Genomic DNA, 21,844 nt, shown 5'->3' on the forward strand with positions numbered 1-21,844 from the left:
TTCCAAATATACCAGAGAAAATTAAAAGCATGGAATGCAGAGGTTACAACCCTCGCGCGAGCACCTTGTTGGTGTCGTATATCTTACAAGGGCGTTTGTAAAACACTATTCACAGGCTGTCTTCCATTTAGATAATCCCTTCATCAAAGGGGGAGGGCCGTGACAGGCCCTAGAGAATACAGTTGGGTTACCCTACCGACACCCACCACTCGCGCTCACTAGGTCATCCTTCTGCAAGAACATATGGCTTGGCAAGGAAAGGGTGGGTCCGTACAAAAATAATCGGGAAGGGTTTCGCCGGGCGTCACAGGTCTCTCCCCAGAAATAGATTTTTCCTTCGTCAAAATCCCTTTTCTGGGTCGAACCTGTGACGGCCGGCGAAAAAGTACCAGAGAATGCCTTCCAAGCCCAATAAATTAATAACATAATGAGGAGAATACAATCACCATGTACGACAATACTATGATATAATAAAGTAACCGTCCAATTACCAACCAGCCAAATGACATAGGGAACGTAAGGTTAAATAATAATGACGACAAGGAACCAACTGAGTGTCGAATCGCAAAAGGCATCAAACCTTACATGTCTAAGTATATCTAAACATTAAAGGAACGGTAACTACAATAACAGTTAAACCATAGGAATTAAACATGGCAAATATCATAGGGCTAACGAACTACCAAGGAGAGCGGCGACGTGGTGTGAGTGGCGGGTAGGAGGGAGAAGAGAAGAGATGGAAGAAAGGAAGAAGAGGAGATTAATGGGGAGAGATAAGGCTCCCCTCTGCCATCGTTGGGTATTTAAGGGCCTGTAAGATCTTTAGATATTGGCGTTTGACAACCATAGGGGATTTCCAACCCGTATATTTTTTAAAATCATCAAAGTCCCTGTTCTGGAAATCATTGTTGGAGGCATCTACTGTCCGTATATCATGAGCCTGGGGAAATGATTCCGGATTAGTATGTTTAATGAAGTAGAGGATTTGTTGCCTGATACCGTGAATAGAAATAGTACCTCCTTATTCCCTGATAACCAAGGAGCCAGACGAGCAGGTGGCAGTTCTAGCTAAAAAGGGGCTTGAGAGTGTGACTGTACACGGAGAAAAATCCTGGGGATGAAGAATAATCTTCCGAGAGGAGCACCTATTTTGCGGATCCTCATTTTTTAGCTAGGGAAGCTTTGTCTGGAAAGGAGTACTTCGGCTGAAGGGAGGAAATCTATGTTTTCCGGGTTCGTGAGAGCTGCTAGTTCTGATGTTCCATCACCTGAGGCCATAGCCGTTAGAAATAAAGTCTTCCTAAGAAGAGTGATATAAGAGCAGGATTCATTGTCCGTGTCCATCGCAAGTTTGAGAACACCGTTCATAGACCAAGAGTCCTTTTGTGGCCGAACCGAAGGTCGAAGCCTAGCACATGTTTTTGGGGTTGATGAGAAATAGGAATCAGCTAGGTTAATGTTGAACCCAACAAGGTAGATCTTCTTCAAAGCTGACTTGATGGTGGTTAAAGTGCTAACTGTTAGGCCTTTGTCAAATAGGAACCTCAAGAAAGAGATGGCTAAATGCGGGGACATACGAGTATGGTCTGCACTCTTAGGGGACCTACTAGTTGTTAACGGCCGAATCATATTGGCGAATTGTCGAGTCCCTTTTTGTCCCATTCGATGAAGAGATCGTTTCCGGTTCAATGTTCGCATCTCTACGAGCTGCCAACTTCCTGTAGTCCACAAAGTTAGAGTTTTGGCTATCCTTGAGTAATCTGACACAGTGAGTTTGGATACTCGGGTCAGTTTGAGGAACGGGATCCGGATGGGACTGAGTTTCAACTCGAGGAGGAGAGGAAACCAACTGTTCTTGGCCAGTGAGGTGGTACTAAAGCCACTGCGCCTGGGAAGGAGCGTAGTTTGTGTAAAAGTTTTTAGAAGATTCCCTGGGGGAGATAGGGAAATCTTCTTCTAATGGTTCCAATCCCGGGGTAATGCGTCCATGGCATAAGCCCGAGGGTCCAGGGTTGGGGTCACATAACAAGGAAGTTAGTGATTCATCTGAGTTGCGAATAGATCTACCTGGAGGCCTGGAACGAGCCTGAGTATCCACCGGAATGAAATTATGTCTAGAGACCATTCTGACTCCAGTGGATCCGTCCTGGATAGTGAGTCCGCTCTCACATTCTGGCCTCCCGCTAGGTGAGGTGCTGACAGGAACCAGTTCTCTTCTGTTGCCCAGGCGAAGATAGTGACCAGGATCTGATTCAGGTTGGGTGACTTGGATCCTCCCCTGTTGACGTAGTGTACTGCGTCTGTGCTGTCTGACACTACTCTGATGTGGGTCGACCTCGGAGGAGAGTCTCTCTTCAGGGTCAAGAACACTGCCATGGCTTTGAGAACAATGATATGGGACTGTTTCATGGAGAGTGACCAAGAACCTGAAACATCTGATGTTCGGAGTAATCCCCCCCATCCACTTAGAGACGCGGCTGTATGGAATGTCACTTGTGGAGGTGGGAATTGTAGAGGAACCGATTTGGAGAGGTCCTTCGGTTCGGACCATGGGCGTAGTCTCATTTTCAAGACAGAGGGGATCTTCGAGACCATGTCTCTTATAGGTACTGTAGCTCTCTTTCTCCAAACTCGATTGATGTCTTTGAGTTTGGCTTTTATTAGATCTGTTACTGAAGTGAATTGGAAAAGTCCGAGGATACTTTCTAAGGCTCTTCGAACACCTGTTTGTGTTTGAGAAAATTTTTTGATCTTGGAAACTATTCCTCTTACCTTTTGGAAGGGAGAGACAACGTGTGCTTCGAAAGGTCCCACTGAATGGCTAACCATTCTAAGCGGACTGATGGTTGCAGGCGAGATTTTTTGGAGATTGACCCGAAATCACAGGTTGTCGAGAAATTGGAATAATTCCTTCGTAGCTCTGTTGCCTTCTATGACCGGCCGGGCCCAAATGAGCCAACCGGCCAGATAAGCAATGATCTGTATCTCTTGGTTCCTGAGTTGTTCTAACACTCTCTCTCCTAGTTTTGTGAATATCCTGGGATCAATGTTGAGGCCAAAGGGCATGTCTTGAACACAAAGGCTTTCCTGCTTAGGCGGAAACCCAGATAAGAAGAGAAGTTTCGAGCTAAAGGCGCAAGATAATAGTCGTCGGTAAGATCGACAGAGGTGGTGACGGTCCTACGGGGAAGTAAGGTCCGTACCTGAGAGATAGTCAACATCCGGAACTTGTCGCAGAGAATGTAAGAGTTTAGCTTGACAAGTCCAGGTCCACTCTCAATGCCGCCAAGCCTTTCTTCGGAATTGTGAACAGGTGGCTTTGGAACTTCAGTGATCGATCCCGTTTGATTGCTTCTTCTTGAGTAACCCTGTGGTGTACTCTTCCAGGATGGGAGTGGATTTCTGGGAGAAGGTCACTGGTGGAGGAGGAGGACCTTGCAGCCATTTTCACCTCAAACCTTTAGAGATTATGCTATGAGCCCACAGACCGAAGGTCCAATGGTCTCGAAAGTGGTCAAAGTCTACCCCCTACCGGGACCACCGCGTTGTGAGGGGGTGAATCTAGGTACTTTCCTTCTCCGAGCCCCCTTTTTTCTAGGTCCGTCTCGATGGCGAGACTGTCTTCTACTCCTGTAGCTTCCTCTCTGGTGTCCACGAGAGGAGCCTGAGGGTTCGGATCTAGGGCTGTATGCAGGTAAAACATCCCAACGGGGTTGGGCTGTGTACCTGGGGAATCAGTGAGGTAGACCACCTGATGAGGGGGATTTGGATGCATAGACGTCGAATCGGAGGGAGGCTGTGATGACGAGTGGGTAACCGACTATCGATTCCTGTCTGATAGAGGCCTCAGACAGAACGTATTTCCCACAACTAACCCGATCAGACCATCAAACGTGTAGGTCGAATTGGAAGGGCAGATCTTGGAATTATCGTAACCCCCAGACTGACAACATCCTGGTCCAGACAGATCGGGCCTGCCCTTTAGGAAATAATACTGTTACCTTCGGTACCTTGTCTAACCTAACCAAGGCAATCTCTTTCAATCGAATGAATCCGTTGAACGGGAATTCTAGTACCTGGGAGTAAATTCTAGGTCCCCCAGAGGGAGGATGTCTATGCCATCCAGATTTATGGTACCATCTATATATGGAACATGTAAGGCAAATCTCTATGTGTTGTTTTTATCGAAGGAGGTTACTTCGATATGCCTGGGGCTGTAGGGGGAAACTTCTGAGTTCCTGAACGGATCTGACTCACTACCATACTTTTGAGCTCCGTCATAGCCCCTTGGTTTTCCCTAGAATGTGTTGCTTTTAGCAGTCACGGTTTATGCAGGGTAACATGAACATCAGGATCCATTAAGGGTCCTAGGTTGGTGACGTAGGTAATTGCAAAGCTGAAGGCTCAAAATTCATCCCCACCTACCTGCCCGTTCATGGGGTCGTCGTCCAACCTTAGAGAGGACACTCTGAGGAGATAGGGACCTCTAGATGGAGCATTTCTTCCCAACCTTGATAACCAAGGGCGGAGAGCCTCTCTTGCAGGCCAGAGAGATTCATCATCATCCTGACGGGAACCATGTAGGCGAACCTTCTGTAAAAGAAAGGGGACATAAGTCTGGATGTTCCTTGAACTTTGGTTAATGATCCTATTCACAGGCTGGGATCAGCTGTATAACTCATAAAAACCAATTTTAAAGAAAAATCATTTAATGTACTATCTTTTGGGGTATAGTTCGACACTTGTATTCATGAAATGTGACACTGTTGGCGCATCCGCCACAGGTTAGCCACCCCTGACTCAGACGTTCAGAACCGGGTCTAACATTATTTACTGGCTATTAGTATTCTATTGATTCATCTGTTCACTGACCAGAGTTTCAAGGAACAGTAGATAGCCTCTCATGGCATGGTTAGTCTCGACCCGGCCCTTCATTAGAAGGGGCCAACGTTTGGTTCCCAGTACTGAGTGGAAACTTATTTCTATTTGAACACTATGTTGTATGGATATTTATTCATATTTAGGCATAGTTAGAATTGAATATGTATAAATATAGGCATAATCAATTTATTTCTATTTGAACACGATGTTGTATGAATATTTATTCATATTTAGGTATAGTTAGAATTGAATATGCACAAATATAGGCACAATCAATTTATTTCTATTTGAACACTATGTTGTATGGATATTTATTCATATTTAGGCATAGTTAGAATTGAAAATGCATAAATATAGGCATAATCAATTTATTTCTATTTGAACACGATGTTGTATGGATATTTATCCATATTTATACATAGTTAGAATTAAATATATGCATAAATATAGGCATAGTTATGTTCATATATTTTTATTTGGACTTTCAAGAATAACTAATGAATATTACCAACGCAAATTCAAAGTGTCATTAAAGTAAGTACAGTTTACTTTGTATTCATATTAAATCCTTTCCTTTACAGCAAAACAAGAGATTGGCCCCCCGTGGTCTGAGTGAGCTCTGTCTGTACCGGAGCTCCGGTAACAATCCCCGGTACAAAGGTCCGTCATAGTGACAACGTGAACACCAGAGGAAAACTAATATTAACCTCAATGCTGATCGCCTGTACGATATCCGGTTAAGCCGGAGATTCGATGAAAAGGATCGTAATAACGATATTGTGATTATTTATGAAAAAGAGGTTCATACCCTGATTCTGATCGTCTGATTGATCTCTGTTTGTAACGGAGAACTAGTGACAAAGGTCCGTCATCGTGAAAACGTGATCCTCAGCGGTACGATAACATTCTGAATGTTTGTGTTATCTCCAGTGAAGCCGGAGATTCGATGAAAAAGGGACCGTAATAATGAAACTGTGAAGTCTTCATCGGTATCACATTGTTAACTCCGGTTCTGGCCGTCTGCTTGATCTCTGTTTGTACCGGAGATCCGGTAGCAAAGGCCCGTCACCGTGAAATCGTGACCGTTCCCGGTACGATAACATTAACCTCAATGAATGATTGTGTTATCTCCCGTGAAGCCGGCCGTAACGGTGTAATTATGATCAAACATGACAAAGGTTCGTGTGTAAAAGGCTTCAGCCGGAGTCCGAGTGCCGGATTTCACCGTTGCACTCCAAAAATCTGCTCCTGAACGTTAACTAGTTCTCACCCAATGAGTATCCATATAGCGGAGCATAACTCCGGAGCTAAGGGTGTCGGTATAAAACGACCCCAATTAATGACTCATACACTAACGTACCTATTAATAGTGTTAGCTATATTAACAGTAACCACATCAATAAAAAAGTTTATAATATTAAACGTACTATCATCAACTCTGATACTAAGAGGAGGCTTGAATAACTCGTGATCGTATAAAAACGGAGAACGGGAAATTCACCTCTCTTACTCGAGCTAACAAAGAAAACGAGAGAAGGGATAACTCATATCTGTAGAACAGGGAACGAGCAGTCTCTGTTTTCGCTCTCAAGGTTACATAATAAAAAACTAACATCACACAATAAAACAAGAACATTAATAAAATTGATTGCTTTTCTTAGTAATAACCAAGAACGAAGAATAACGTAACAAAAAAACAAGGATATAGTCTAAAGCGAAGCCTCTGAGGCGAGAACAAACTAACAGACTAAATCGCTAAACTTTAATTCGCTATTCTTTAAATCGCTATTCTTCGTAGGTCCAAATTGGACTTGCAAGCAAATAAATACCATAGTAAAAATTAATGATAACACTAAAAGGCCATAAAACGTAAGTGATATAACCAAGATGACAGAGTACCAGATGGGCAAAATTAACTAGAATATTTACCGAAGCGAACATAACCCAAAATGGCTGCCGATACCTCGGCAAGACAATCGCTTCCAAAACTAAAAACCACCATATTGGAAACAGAACAAATGCCCGGTACTGTCAAAAGCTGCCAAAACAAACTATGGTACTTAACATTGGTAAGGGTGAAGTATCAACGTCAGTCATGTTGAATTAACGACAATCACTTCGAAAAACACTGGGCAAAACACTTATCAACTTTGCTGGCAAGTCCAAAACAGAAGGATGACCTAGTGAGCGCGAGTGGTGGGTGTCGGTAGGGTAACCCAACTGTATTCTCTAGGGCCTGTCACGGCCCTCCCCCTTTGATGAAGGGATTATCTAAATGGAAGACAGCCTGTGAATAGTGTTTTACAAACGCCCTTGTTAGATATACGACACCAACAAGGTGCTCGCGCGAGGGTTGTAACCTCTGCATTCCATGCTTTTAATTTTCTCTGGTATATTTGGAAGATTTATATCAGAAAAAGTACAAAGAAGGACTTTTTCGCCGGCCGTCACAGGTTCGACCCAGAAAAGTAGTTATTAGAACATAATGCAATGATGAATGGAAAATATAATACATACAGTACAATACCGAACATATACAAAATATAAAGCACTGTATAATGTACCATATGTACTATACTGTACCATTATTATAGTTACCTGTACTCTTACTATAGAGAAGTACATTTTCTATTATGTATAAACAATCCATCTTCTTCAATTGCCTCATGGATAACTATTTTAATGGATAACTATTTTATTCTCGGCCTGGCTGGCGAATCTCTTTTTGTATCATGAAAATTTTTTCGTGATGTGAGGCATAAAAATCTTCGCATATCGTTTCGCATCATGAAAATTTTGTATGCGGAGCATTCTTGTCAAGAGATATCACTGTATATGGGTTTACTCTGTTGCTGTTTTGCAACAACCAAATTTAAGAAATACTGTTGGTCTGACAACACTGTATGGTTGCCTTCTGGATCCACTCGCACTGGGTGGTAGTGTTGGAGCCTCCAGCTGTTTACACTTTGCTCTCGATTAAGACTTGTGGGGTGGATGAGGCAGGAAATATAAATAACTGGTTTGTATAGCTAAGAAAAATACAGATTGTTTAAAAAATATAACAAATTTGGAAATAATTTGCATTTTTCATAACATACAAACCTGAAGCTATTTATAATAGGGTATTACTTTCGGCGCAGCTGAAAGACGAGCCATGATAATTTTAGTGAGGGATAACTACCCCATCCGCTAGTTAGCGGGGGGGGGGGGGGGGGTAGACTGGCTACCCCGCTCACTCACACCTCTCGGCTGAGTAACCACTTTGCCAATTTGTATAAATAGCTTCAGGTTTGTATGTTACGGAAAAATACAAATTATTTCCAATTTTGTTATTTGTTCCGACACAGATACAAACCTTCGCTATTCATAATAGGGTGACTTACTCTTAGGAGGGAGGAAGTCCTCACCAACTGGCCTTGGTCATGACCCGGGGTCCTCTCTATTTCGATCTGTGATCGATAGTAGAAGGGACCCTACCCTCGCTAAAACCAAGTGCCGATATGAGGTAATGCAATGATAGCGGCCTGCAGAAGCTTGTGTGTGAGTGGAACTAACAGTGTGGCTTGTCTTTAATATAAGAACTCGAGTAGAGAACATATTGTTCTTAAAGACTTACCCAATACCCTCCCTCTAAAAGGTATTGGGGACGTAACAAAGTATTCTTCTATACTTAAGAGGCACAAGGGAAATGGGTCTCACCTGCAGCGAGGTGAGGTCAGCTATGCTGAGGCTTGCACAGCTGTTTTCCCCAGAGGGGAGAAGGTGAAAGGAAGAAAGGAGCCAGACATTCTTACTCATTCACCCCAGACTAATCCGGGTAGTCTCAGCCCTAAACCCTCTGCTACTTGTCCATCAAGGAGCCTGAGGTGATTAGACCATTTGTGGTGCGACCACCACAGGACCAATGGAAAAGGTCTCCATGTTCTTGTGGGTTACGTCTTGGCAGGTAGCGAGTCATGAAGGTCGATTGATGCTTCCACATACCCACTTAAAGTATCTGCACCACAGAGTAGTTTCTTGAACGCCAGGGACGTAGCAACGCCAGTGACGTTACGAGCTCTGGGTCTTAGGATGGAGGAGAGTCTAGATTAAGAGTAACCTCAATTGCCTTCCGATCCCATAGGGGAAGGAAATCCTTGAGATCCTCTTGACCTTCCCCGTGCTGGTCAACAGTGCCGACACACGGGGGCGAGCTGGTATCGTTCTTTTAAGGTAACCCCACAGACTCCTCACTGGGTAAAACCCCAGTTGATGGGTTTCCGGGTACCGAACGAAATTTTTTATTAAAAAACGGCTGCACCTAGGGTACAGCATACTCGGAATCGAGTCTTGGCAATCCACTCAGGATTACTTCTCCCCCTCTCCTAGGGTAGGAAACAACAGAGGTTGGATCATACAACACACTAACGCCCAAGTGAGTAGAAAAGGCATCTTCCATGTAAAGAAGTGATCTGCTGCTGGGCCTACGGTTCGTAGAGAGGGGCCTCCAGAGACTGAAGGACCCAAACCGCGTTCCCCGGAGGAGGTTGAGATCCGACGGGGGACAAGTTATCTCACACTTGCATAAGTAAAGGCATCGATGGGAGAGAATCCCCTTCCACGACATCAGTCACCAAGGACCGAACACTTCGCCTGGAGGACCGACGCTGAAAAGTGTCCGAGGTGCCTAGACATCTTTTCCGTAACCTGATGCCAAAGGCCTCTCTGAGTGGGGTGGTGTAGGATTGTCCCAGGCGAGAAGTCGAAGCAAAGCTACGACTTAGAAAAGTGTTAGCATGTGGCTGCTTGGAGGATCGTGCCGTGGAGGAACTTCGTCAAGAGCTGTAGAAGGTCCGGGAACCATTATACGGGTTGCCATAGTAAAGCTATTGGAGCTCCGTTAGGGACTGCAGGAGGTCTGGGAACCGTTCTGCGGGATACCATATCGAAGCTATTAGAGTCATTGATAAGATCCTGCTTATCCTGACTTGACTGAGGACTTTTTCACCAGACCGAATGGGGGGAAAAAATAAGGCACACCTCTAGGCCGCCCCACCGATCTTGGAATACAACTTGTTTGAGGGCCTGGGGAATGGTAGAGTGAGACCCTGAAGATCAGGGCCGTTGCGAGCATAACCACAGTTGGACACCCCCCAAAGTTAAGACTTTGTTGGATACAAGATGATTCCAAGACACTAGGAGCCCACTATCTGGGTGGTTTTGCAAGCACATTCCTATACCAGGAATGACGCAAGCAGATGGGAGCAACTAGTTGTCCTCTGTCCATCTAAGGCTTTGTACTGCTAGATGGTTTTCTAAGAGAGGTGAATGCTGGTACCTTTCTGAATCGGGCCAACAGACGAGGATGGAATAGTATTGCATATGCCCCACCCCTCTCTCTTTTGATGCATGATAGAGAGCATCAGATTCAGAGGGAAGACTAGAAGACAGGCCTCTTTGCAGAAGCTCTCGTCTGGCCCCCATCGTCCGCGGATTGTCCAGCGGTGAAGGGGGGGGGGGGTTAGTGCATAGCAATAAACACACCTCGAGATGATGTCGAGACGTGTTACCAATTGCACGTTCTTGCAACGAAGGGGAACAGCCTGTTCTCCCTCCATCTGCCACTAATTCAGTGTGGTTGGCCAAATAAGACCGATACCAAACGGTAAACCAGTTAAACAGTACAGCTTATGATATAATAGCGAATCTCCATAGAGATCACTTTCCGGACAAGAGACTGTACGGTAATCACCGAACGCATCCAACCAAACCCAAGAGTGGATTGAGACGTATCTTCAATCTATTGTTGGGTGGGTAAAGAGCATAAGTCTACTACTGAGTAGTAACACCGAACCGTACGCATGACAAGCATACATGCGTAGTTCGACTTAAAAGTCGTATCCGGAACTATTGGAGAACGTTGGAAACATTCATAACGGAGGTTTCTCCTTCTTAGGACAAAAAATGTTCGTACTTCTCCGTCTCCGATCGGTAAAATAGCATTTATATTAAATGTTCCCTACTAGGGAACAGATATGCTTATGAGAAGTTTCCAGCCAAAGCCTTTGTAGGAGACTAAGACTTCCAATCGGGGGAAAGTAAAAAAAATGCCTATAAGGAGGCAGAACATAAATGCCGTATGTCTGGTTACAGGAAAGTAGCCAGGTAATGTACTGAATAACCTGGTTTCAGTAAAGGATATAAATATACAACTTAATAGAACAGAGTTCTAATTTGAAGAAGTATATAGCCCTTATTGGCAGAAAGATCGCTTGCACGCATAAATGTACTTGTCCATTTGCGCTAGCGCATGCGCATTCTCTGCATCCAGGAAACGTTTGCAACGAATCCGGTTGTGGAAATAATGTAGGTGCAACAAATCGTAACATTATTGCCGAAAGAATTTTGATCGTTGACTAACTGTATTATTTCCTTGAATGAGAACGAACATGTTCTCAAACAAAATATACAGTTATAGAGGCAGTCATTTCCCCTTTGGTTTAGCCCTCCTCAATATACGAGGGGCTAGCCAGTGTTCATTACACAGAAACGGATGTCCGTTTACCTGTGGGTGGGGTTTGAAACGTTCGTAACGTAATGAAAAGATGCCCACGCTGTTGCTAACGTTCTTTTAACATCAGCTAACAATGTTCCTTCGGGACTAATTGTTTAAAACAATAACCCTGTAAGGATAGAATAAAAGTCTCTGAAGACTATCATGTAAAAAGGCAATTTGTTATACCCAGGGTACAATGACGGGGGAGGCTGCCTCCATCAAACGGTAGAACCGAGTTTAAGACCATAACCTCGCGATTTTGTCTTGGCTAGAGTGCATGCTCCGGGAATGCTTACGGCCTTCATGAAGTTTTAACACCCACTGAAGTTTTGTAAAAACTTCTCAGGCACGAGTCGCCCGAAAAAGGGTGAAGTATCGTATGTGGGGGTTTGCTTCAAGAAGGCCAGACATAATTGCCATCGACCGCTTACTCAAAGGGAGTTGCCGTCGAACGTTTTCTCGATAGAGAGAAAACTACTTTCTAAATCAGGCAAAGCCTGCCTGGGGAAATGAACTGCAATGTAAAGAATTTTCATTCCCCGCTCATTTCCATCTGCTAACCAAACCACTCGAAGTGGGAAGGTGGAGGAAAGATGACGGGCGGTTCGTCCGAAAACGAAAGGATCGGTGCTGGAGAAACCAGACTAGCTGATAAAGTTTTCAGAAAACTCTGGATCGCGGAAACAGAGAGATTCGGATGAGAACCTAGGGGTTCAGAATCGATTTGTGAATTCCTTTCTCACGACCTTGCGGGATGTTGTGCTGAGAACCTGCAGGAACTGTCGCTGATTCCTGATGGAATTTCCAGGAATCGTGATACGTGACCAGGACCCAAAGCAACTGTGTCATAGTTATCTGTAAGGATTCGTAAACCCTTAGGCAGCAGGCATCCCTCTGTCATCAGAGTAAAACTCTTGATGACGATGGGCACGCAAACAATTCACGGGACGAGAGTTCGAAAACTCTGTCATAAGAGTACTGTAAACCTCTTGTGCACTCGTGAACACACTGTCATATAAGTATGGCTATGATCACGAGAACCGAAAGGTTCAACATGAACTGCGTTGTGAGACCCCGAAGGATCATAAGAGTTGTTCGCGCACTTCAACCAGTTGCGTGCACCTCGTTGTTCGTGCATGCCATGTTGGTCAGGCGTGCACGCCAATACAGTCGTGCGCCCCAATCGGATCGTGTGCGCACGCCAATATGGTCGTGCGCTCCTATCCGATTGAGTGCGCTGCTCTTGCGTCACACTGTTGGTAAGCAGAAGGGAGCTCGTGCGCGCACCTTTTCCACGCTCATGGAGCGCATGAGGTTATTCGCGCATCTGGCGCGCATAAGGTTGCTTGCTCGCATGGCCCGCCAGAGGATGAACCTGCGCGCCATGATCGCCATTTTGTTTGCGCGCGCCAAGGAGGTCATGCACGCCGATTTGGTCGTGCGCGCCAACTTGGTCGTGCGCACGAGAGCTCTCAGGTTGTTGAGAGAACTCACTGCTACGCTCATCCGAAGGTTCACGATAGCTTGTGTTGTGTGAGCGCGAACGATCAACACAACGAGAGTTTAAAAACTCTCTGTCATAATAAGAATGACTCTGGTCATGAGAACCCGAAAGTTCAGCATGAACTGTGTAGCGCGAACTCGAAGGAGCAACGCAACGATAAACCGGAGTTTCTCTGTCACGAAACCCCGAAGTGTTAGCGCGACTAGAGTTACGAGAGCCCAAGGGTTCAGCGTAACTAATGTTACGTTTCCCCGAAGGGTCAGCGCAACGAGAAACCGAAGTTTCCCTGTCACTAAACACCGAGGTGTCGGAGTAACGAAAGTTACGAGAGCCCAAGGGTTCTGCGTAACTAATGTTACGAGACCCCGAAGTTTCCCTGTCACTAAACACCAAAGTGTCGGAGTGACTAAAGTTACGAAAGCCCAAGGGTTCTGCGTAACTAATGTTACGAGATCCCAAAGGGTCAGCGCAACGAGAAACCGAAGTTTCCCTGTCACTAAACACCGAGATGTCGGAGTAACTAAAGTTACGAGAGCCCAAGGGTTCTGCGTAACTAATGCTACGAGACCCCGAAGGTCAGCGTAACGAGAAACCGAAGTTTCCCTGTCACAAAACACAGAAGTGTCAGTGACTAAAGTTACGAGAGCCCTAGGGTTCAATGTAACTGTTGTTACGGGACCCCGAAGGGTCAGCGTAACGAGAAACCGCAGTTTCCCTGTCACAACACACCAGAGTGTTAGAGTGACTAAAGTTATGAGAGCCCAAGGGTTCAGCGTAACTAGTGTTACAAGACCCCGAAGGATCAGCGTAACGAGGAATCGAGGTTCCTCTGTCACGAGACCCCGAAAGGTCGGCGTGATTGATAGCACACGTTACCATCGTTACTTGAGCCCGAAGGTTCAGCATAACTGAAACCCGAAGGTTTCGAGCGGAGTCCCGAAGGACTCCATTGTCATGAGACCCCGCAGGATCAACATGACGAAGGATCAAAATAACACCTCCGCACAAGAGGCTTGTTCTCCGAGGGAGAATGGCGCTTAAGAAAAGGCTTTCGCTCCGCCCCTATAGGAAAACCATAAGTGTAACGGGGGACCGCCGATGCCCAGAGGCGGTCTTCTCTCAGAAAATTGCATCCATGAATAGCCTAACTAACATATATTCCTGATATGCAAGAGGTAGCAATGGCTCTCACTTCGTGAGCCCGTAATTTCAACAGGGTGAAGTGTTCCTCCTCACATAAGAGGTGGGCTTCCCTAATTTTCTCCCTCAGGAAAAAGGACAAAGCATTCTTAGACGGGTTTTTGGCGGATCTTTCACTGAACACCATAACAAGTTGGATGAACAGCTCACGTTCAGTGTGAGCCAAAAATAACTTTGAGGGACCTAACTGGGCAGAGGAGTCTTTCCTTCTCTCGACCCACTAGGTTCGTGAGGTTAATGACATAAAACGTCGTAGGACAGGGTTACGAATGGTTCTCGCTCCTTACGAGAAAGATGAACCTTAAGGCACAAACTGCCCTATCCTAATTGAAGCTCACCCTCTTCCCAATCGCCTGGACTTCGCTGACCTTTTGACATTCGCTAGAGTCATAAGGAAGAGGGTTTTCTTCGTTACAACTCGAAGAGAGGCTAGCGAGATAGGTTCCAATTTCTTGGAGCACAGAAACTTAAACACCACATCCAGGTTTAAGAGTACCTATTACGTCGTCTGAAAAGACCCAATGAGGTCCTGCAAATCTTTATTTTGGGACAACTCTAGGCCTCTATGCCTAAAGACGGCAGAGAGCATACTGCTGTATCCATTGATGGTAGATACAGCCAGCTTTAGAATCCTTTCTGAGGTACAAGAAGAAGTCTGCAATCTGGCTCAGAGAGGTAATGGATGAGGAAAACTTGTGCCGCCTGCACCAAGCTCTAAAGGTCTCCCACCTAGATTGGTAGACTCTTTGTGAAGAGATCGTCCTTGCTCTGGCGATAGATTTCATCGCTTGTGCCGAAAAGCCTCGAGATCTGACAAGCTTCTAGTCAGTCTGAAGGAAGTCAGTTTAGAGCAAGGGGGGTTAGATGATACCTCTCGAAGTGGGGCTGTTTGAGAAGATCTGGACTTGCCGAAGTCTTCTTGGGAAGTCCATCAACATGCCCATCACTTCCGAAAACCATTCCCTAGCAGGCCAGAATGGAGCCGCTAGGATCATTCGCCCCGAATCGAGGAGAGCAAATTTCCTGAAGACCAGATTGATGATCTCGAACGGGGGCAACGCAAACATGTCCACCCCCGTCCAATCCATCAAGAAGGAGTCCACTGCTACAGCTTCCTCGTCCGGGACTAGGGAGCAGCAGTAGGGGATCCTCTTCTTTCAGTTGGAGGCAAAAAGGTCTGTTACAGGTCTGCCCACAACATCCAGAGACTGACAGACTTGCGGGTTGAGAGACCATTCTGAGGGAAAAACAAGTCTCTTCCTGCTGAGCATGTTTGCCCCGATGTTTCTTGCCCTAGAACAAACCTCCTTTCTAAATCCAAGAGATCAGAACGAAGGCGTCCTTGATTTCGACACACGATTCGACTAGTGTCATCACGAAGTCCTAGATTCTCATGTTCAAAGTCATGCCTCATGCTAGAACTTCGACGTCGAGCGTCCTGAAAGACGAGGCGCCGATCGTCCTGTAAGACGTGGCGCCGATAGTCCTGTAAGACGTGGTGCCAAAAGTCCTGTAAGACGTGGAGCCGAGAGGTTAACAGAGCGAGACGCTGAACATTCTAAAAGACGGGGTGCTGAGCGTCCTGGTGTCAGAAGAGACTCTTCTTGTTGACAGGAAGACCTAATTATTTGATAGGCTCAACGTTATCTAAAAATCCAGATACAGGGACGCTCTGATTTCTCTGGAGTGCAGTATTCTGCTACATTAAGCAAAAGTTACGTGAACATAAGAGGGGCGGAGCTGAGACCAAAACACTCGGCCCGAAACTGGCCCATTCTACACCCGTTCCTTCTTGTAAACAAACCTCAGATAAAGTTTGATTGCATAGCCTGCTACTTAGACTCCTCTCTAGAACTCGGAGAGAGAATCGTTGTAGCTAAAAACTAAAGGAGGTTTCCCTATAAAAGGAAAAAGTAATCCTCCTTCAGAAGAAGTACTGACCAAAGGTCTGCTCCCTTCCTCTCCAAAGATTTTGATGTCTCCATGGAGAACTTTGACTTCTGAACGAAGGCGTAAAGAGCATTTACGTCCAGGACTGGACAAAAGACTCCCTCTCCCAAAAGAGAGACATTGAAGTTGCAGAGTCGGTTAGGCAGAAAAGTCTTATCGGAGTAACTAACAAAGCAGGATTCACTAGGAAAAAGATTTCGCATCCATCCTTAGTAAAAACACGGACCAAAAGTCTGCTCCTCTCCTCTCCCAGGCTCGCCAGAAGTAGCAAAGTCTGGCTCCTACTGTTGTTAGTTCGGTTAGAGAAAAAGCATGCAGAAAATTTCTAGCTGAATAAGACACCAAAACCTGTCTTTGACCAACTCTTGAGGGAGAAGAGAGAAAGAAAAAAGGAGAAGAACGTACCTTAATTATGACCTCTGATTTCAAAAATTATCCAGCCTCATTGCCTGTATTCCTTAAGAGACTCGGCAAACCACCAAGGGGGCCGTAAAAAATCTCTGTGGGCCTGCCACAAGGTCTTCGACCTAAACGCGGCTAGACCTCCACCCTTGCTATCCTGGCCTATCTGATAAGGAAGCTGGCATCAAAGGTTTCTGTTTTAAGAAATAAAAATTAATATATTCTTAAAGCTCCATTAATGACCACGTGAAAACTCAGAGGGTGGGGAACATGGAGCAACAGAACTTAGGATCTACTCCTGTTAACCTCAAACAATTCAACAGGAGAAAAGTGATCACTAAAGTCATCCTTGACAAAGATCTTATAAGACGTGGCGTCGCCCTGAAAGAACAAGGCGGCGATCGTCCTGTCATCCTGAAAGACGAGGCTGCCCTCGTCCCGAAAGACGGGGCTGCCCCGTCCCGAAAGACGGGGCTGCCCCCGTCCCGAAAGACGGGGCTGCCCCCGACCCGAAAGACGGGGCTGCCCCCGACCCGAAAGACGGGGCTGCCCCCGACCCGATAGACGGGGCTCGTCTGCCCCCGCCCCGAAAGACGGGGCTCGTCTGCCCCCGCCCCGAAAGACGGGGCTCGTCTGCCCCCGCCCCGAAAGACGGGGCTCGTCTGCCCCCGCCCCGAAAGACGGGGCTCGTCTGCCCCCGCCCCGAAAGACGGGGCTCGTCTGCCCCCGCCCCGAAAGACGGGGCTCGTCTGCCCCCGCCCCGAAAGACGCCCGGGGCTGCCCCCGCCCCGAAAGACGCCCGGGGCTGCCCCCGCCCCGAAAGACGCCCGGGGCTGCCCCCGCCCCGAAAGACGCCCGGGGCTGCCCCCGCCCCGAAAGACGCCCGGGGCTGCCCCCGCCCCGGAAGACGGGGCTGCCCCCGCCCCGGAAGACGGGGCTACCCCCACCCCGAAAGACGAGGCTGCATTCGTCCTGAAAGACGAGGCTGCATTCGTCCTGAAACACGAGGCTGCATTCGTCCTGAAACACGAGGCTGCATTCGTCCTGAAAGACGAGGCAGCATTCGCCCTGAAAGACGAGGCTGCATTCGCCCTGAAAGACGAGGCTGCATTCGCCCTGAAAGACGAGGCTGCATTCGCCCTGAAAGACGAGGCTGCATTCGCCCTGAAAAACGAGGCTGCATTCGCCCTGAAAGACGAGGCTGCATTAGTCCTAAAAGACGAGGCAGCATTCGCCCTGAAAGACGAGGCTGCATTAGTCCTAAAAGACGAGGCAGCATTCGCCCTGAAAGACGCAAGTCATATAATGAAGATTAAGTCACACGACTGTGACGTCATAGAGTTGGCAGAACGTATTTCCGTCATCAGGATTAAAAACTTTGCACCTAAAATATAGTGCACAAACAAAAATTAAGTTTTCACTCATGATAAACAAAGTAAATAGTACAGTACAATAAAAATAACAAAACACGATTGCCAAATCCCTAAATCAGTGTTCTTCACCAAACGAAGTCCAAAAAGAGCGAAGAAGGGAAAAAGATTTGAAAAACTCTCAATGGTGGACCGACGATGTTTTCGATCCAGCCGGCAGAGATGAACTGAAGTCTTGGACACGGGAATGATTCCTTGGACCACCCTGTGATGGGTGTTACCACCTACCTCCCAACCACCACAAGGTGGTTGCCTCGTTTTGAAAAATTCTGCCGATTTAGAGAGATAGCTATATATACTGTATATAACTGCCAGGTAAGTACTATTCATAAAATGTCAAATTTATAGCCAGAGGCACAAGTTCTCTCTGTGACGAATGAAATCAAATTGGGGTTAAAGTGAGCTACTGCCACCATGCAGCCAACAGGGTAATTACAATGCCAGCTGTTTACACCTCGTTAACAGTTTAACTGCCGTATTCCCAGCTCCGCTGTTTTTCTACTCCAAATAAGTAAAGAATGAAGGTTTGTATGCGTATTGAAACAAATAAGGATTTCCCCCAATTATTTGCATCAGAACAGTTAAAAGTACAAGGTGTATGTAGTTGGATGGGACAGGCACAAACTTTCTTAATAACTAAAGAATGTTGCTCATCTCGATCTGAATTACAATACGGTATTACGAAGCTAGTTATAAGATTTACGAAATATTATGACTGTGTGTTACCTTGCCAGCAGTTATGCTGGTTGGGAAGAAAATACAGGGTTCAGACATGGTCTCAGGGTAATCTATGCATAAGGCAGTCAAAAGATGGGTTGCAGGGGGCATACTCCCCATGATTGCTAAGTAGGTAAGGATACGCCTCCTATGTTAGGCGGGAAACTTCAGGCTAGGTAGTGTTCTTGCATTTGTTTCCCTTTCAACATGTGGTTTTTCAGTCACAACTCAAAGAATTTTAAAATGTCTAAAATTGGAAAAATATGGTTTTCCCTCCAATTTACTTATATCAGAAAATGTCAAAGTATCAATTTCAGTCACAACTCAAAGAATTTTAAAATGTCTAAAATTGGAAAAATATGGTTTTCCCTCCAATTTACTTATATCAGAAAATGTCAAAGTATCAATTAATACACAGGGAACACTTCTTTTCTTAATTAGGAATATTGTGCTATTGTATATGGTATATTTATCAATATTTTGATTACTGATCCAGTCAGTCCCAACCAACTACAAAGGCTCCCAAAATACCAATATCTCTATACACCAAGAACACTTCTAATTTTCTTCATTGGGATTATTGGGTAAATATATATTTTAATTACTAGTGAAACTGGAATTTTCAATAAGAAATGGAAGAGTGCTAGCTAGTTTGGTATTGTTTTCTCTACGTTTCATAGGGGCTGGGGCATAATAACTTACGTGTCTGTCGATTAAAATGTGGAGTATGTTTTTCATTAAGTCCATTGTTTACATCTGAAAGATTTTATGGGACTTATTGTGCATGCTTGGTTTCTGTGCATTTACAATGACGTAATGACAGGTGGCTTCTTAAAACCAATTAACAGCTTACAGGCACTGCTTCATAAGTTCGCGGATGTTGTTCTACAACAGCCATTTTTTTCCACCTTCCCCTTCAGTTTCAACTTAACCACCACCATCACGTAGAGACGTCTCCAAGAGGGAACTTAAGGGAAGCACATCAATTTACTTCAAAATTGTTTAATTTAATTTATGCCAGCAATTGATTATGATAGAAATACTCTCCGTTCGGTGTAAAGCTATTGTTACTCAAGTGAAATTAAAAAATAACAGCGAAATAATGCCTCAAGGGTCTGATTCAGACTTATTTTTAAGGGAATAACAGCACATTTTCTACAGCAAAGATTCTGTAAACGTTGCCAAAAAAGAAAAAAAAAAGTGTCAACCATAAGGTAAAGAATTATTGCGATTTACTTTTAGTTTGTGAACTGGGAAGGGGGGATCTGCTAGCATTTGAGACCTGGGAAGGGAGGTCAAGGGGGTTTGCCCCAGCTATGGGTTGTGACCTGGGAAGGGGGATCTGTGGGGGGCTTGCCTCCCAGCTAGGGTTTGTGACCTGGGAACTACTAGGTTAGGTTAGGAGGGTGGGTTTTTTAGGTTATGTACGTACTCTATTACAAATCTCAAAAGTGTTAAATGATCACATATTACATGACCCATATCTTTCGGACTGGTTATCTTGTGCTTATTTTGCATTTCTGACTATTATTATTGCTGCAAATCACTCGATGACATTTCCCCACCCAAAAATACCCCGGTTTCCCACTGGGTTTCCCCATAATTGTCTTTATATAAGGGGGTCCAAAAACTCATGAACGGGTTGCCTGCCCGAACAATCATGTTCATAAATGTATAAAACACAAGATAACGCGTAGGACAATATATGTTTCATGTATTTGGCTAGAAATTAAAGTATCATATATTTACCGATCATTGTGGTTTAGTATATACCGGTGACTACTTCAATCTTTCAGATTCTTCTAAGTTACATTAAGTATTATTAAATCATTTTAGATATTTTCTTCGGTACCAAATAACTTACGGCTATAATGCTGGGTATTTTGGTATTTTTCTCTACATGATAAATGGATATGGCATTAGTCATTACTGCAATTAAAAACTTCATTGACCCTTGAAGTGCCTGTGTTAAGAGTTTAGGCCTACCGTAGACTCCGTAGGCTAGTCAACACCAGATGTGTACATCAGTATATAGACCACTAAATCAAGATTAAAAAATAACCAAAGAGAATAGCGAGGGAAGCTTATATATAACCTTGACACATTGTTTTACAATAAGGCTAATTTTCGATAGTCTCAGCAGCAACCAAGTAGGCCTAGTGGCTAATCTGCCTACCAATATGTTAATCCTACCATAAAAGGTTAGATTATACAGTGACAAACAACTACCACCTGTTTATTTTGATTACAACTATTCAGAATGACTAAAAACAAACATGTTGCAGCCAACGGGTGTAACCCGGTGGGGAAAACAAGAATGGCAGTTACCTAATGTCGACCTCAAACCACGATGCCAACCAAAACCTAAGAGTTTTCTAAACCAATTAATGTTCAAGGTATACGAAAACCTCTTTAACTTACAGAAAAATTCCGAAACTAACTGGGCAGAGCCTTTTAAAGTAATGCAGTTTTTGGATTCTATCTTCGTACCCGCCATGATTACACCGCGCAACACTTTCGAATGTGATTGGTTGAAGAAGTTGAAGGACGATCCGACGATTGGGACGAAGACCGATTGGTAAATTTAAGCTTCTACTTTTGGAAAAATATTTTCGTTAAATACATATCAATGGAATCTATTATACTCCATTTTAATCACATTAAAAACTATACACCTATAAGAGTTTGAATACCAGTTTTAGCTACTCATATCATATAGACTTGAATATATATATTGTTAAAATAATCCTACTTGGCACCTCTCCTTATGTTTTGTTTCTTCAGCTGATGATTAATGTGCCAAAGTATGATAATAAAGAATTATAAATCGAAAAAAATTCGAAGGATTGCCGTCTAAACATCTCGTAAAATTTTGGAAAGATAAAATGTCAACGAACGTTACGCTTTGTTTATGACATGTTCAATAATCGTCTTCCATGTTCCCCTATTTCTTTATTTCTTGTCCTATGTACATTAAACTATAAGAGAAAGTAAAACTTACGAGACATGCGACAAATCAATTGGGTATTTTCCTTTTAACACAAAATAACATCCCCTTATGGAATAAGATTATCCATATTGGTAGATAGATGCATTGTTCATTGTGGAGTCTTCAATCTTTGGGTGGATGACGCATCAAATCCTGATGCTTTAGCATTTAGTGAGTTATTGGAATCATGTCAATTGAAGAATAATGTCGACTGTGCCACTACTTTAACTAAACGA

At 44.6% G+C, this 21,844-nt stretch overlaps 1 protein-coding gene across 1 annotated transcript in view; it reads right to left on the reverse strand.

The window, feature by feature from the left end:
• The window catches only part of LOC137646054 (mitotic spindle assembly checkpoint protein MAD2A-like), a 166,312-nt gene extending 145,116 nt beyond the window's left edge, over window positions 1–21,196 (reverse strand). Inside the window, exon 1 of the mRNA XM_068379208.1 lies at window positions 21,041–21,196. Coding sequence (XP_068235309.1) covers window positions 21,041–21,116 — 76 coding nt within the window. The 5' untranslated portion in view covers window positions 21,117–21,196. The remainder of the gene's footprint in view (window positions 1–21,040) is intronic.
• Window positions 21,197–21,844: the final 648 nt, after the last annotated feature.

The sequence above is a fragment of the Palaemon carinicauda genome, chromosome 8, assembly GCF_036898095.1.
Source record: "Palaemon carinicauda isolate YSFRI2023 chromosome 8, ASM3689809v2, whole genome shotgun sequence".
NCBI lineage: Eukaryota > Metazoa > Arthropoda > Malacostraca > Decapoda > Palaemonidae > Palaemon > Palaemon carinicauda.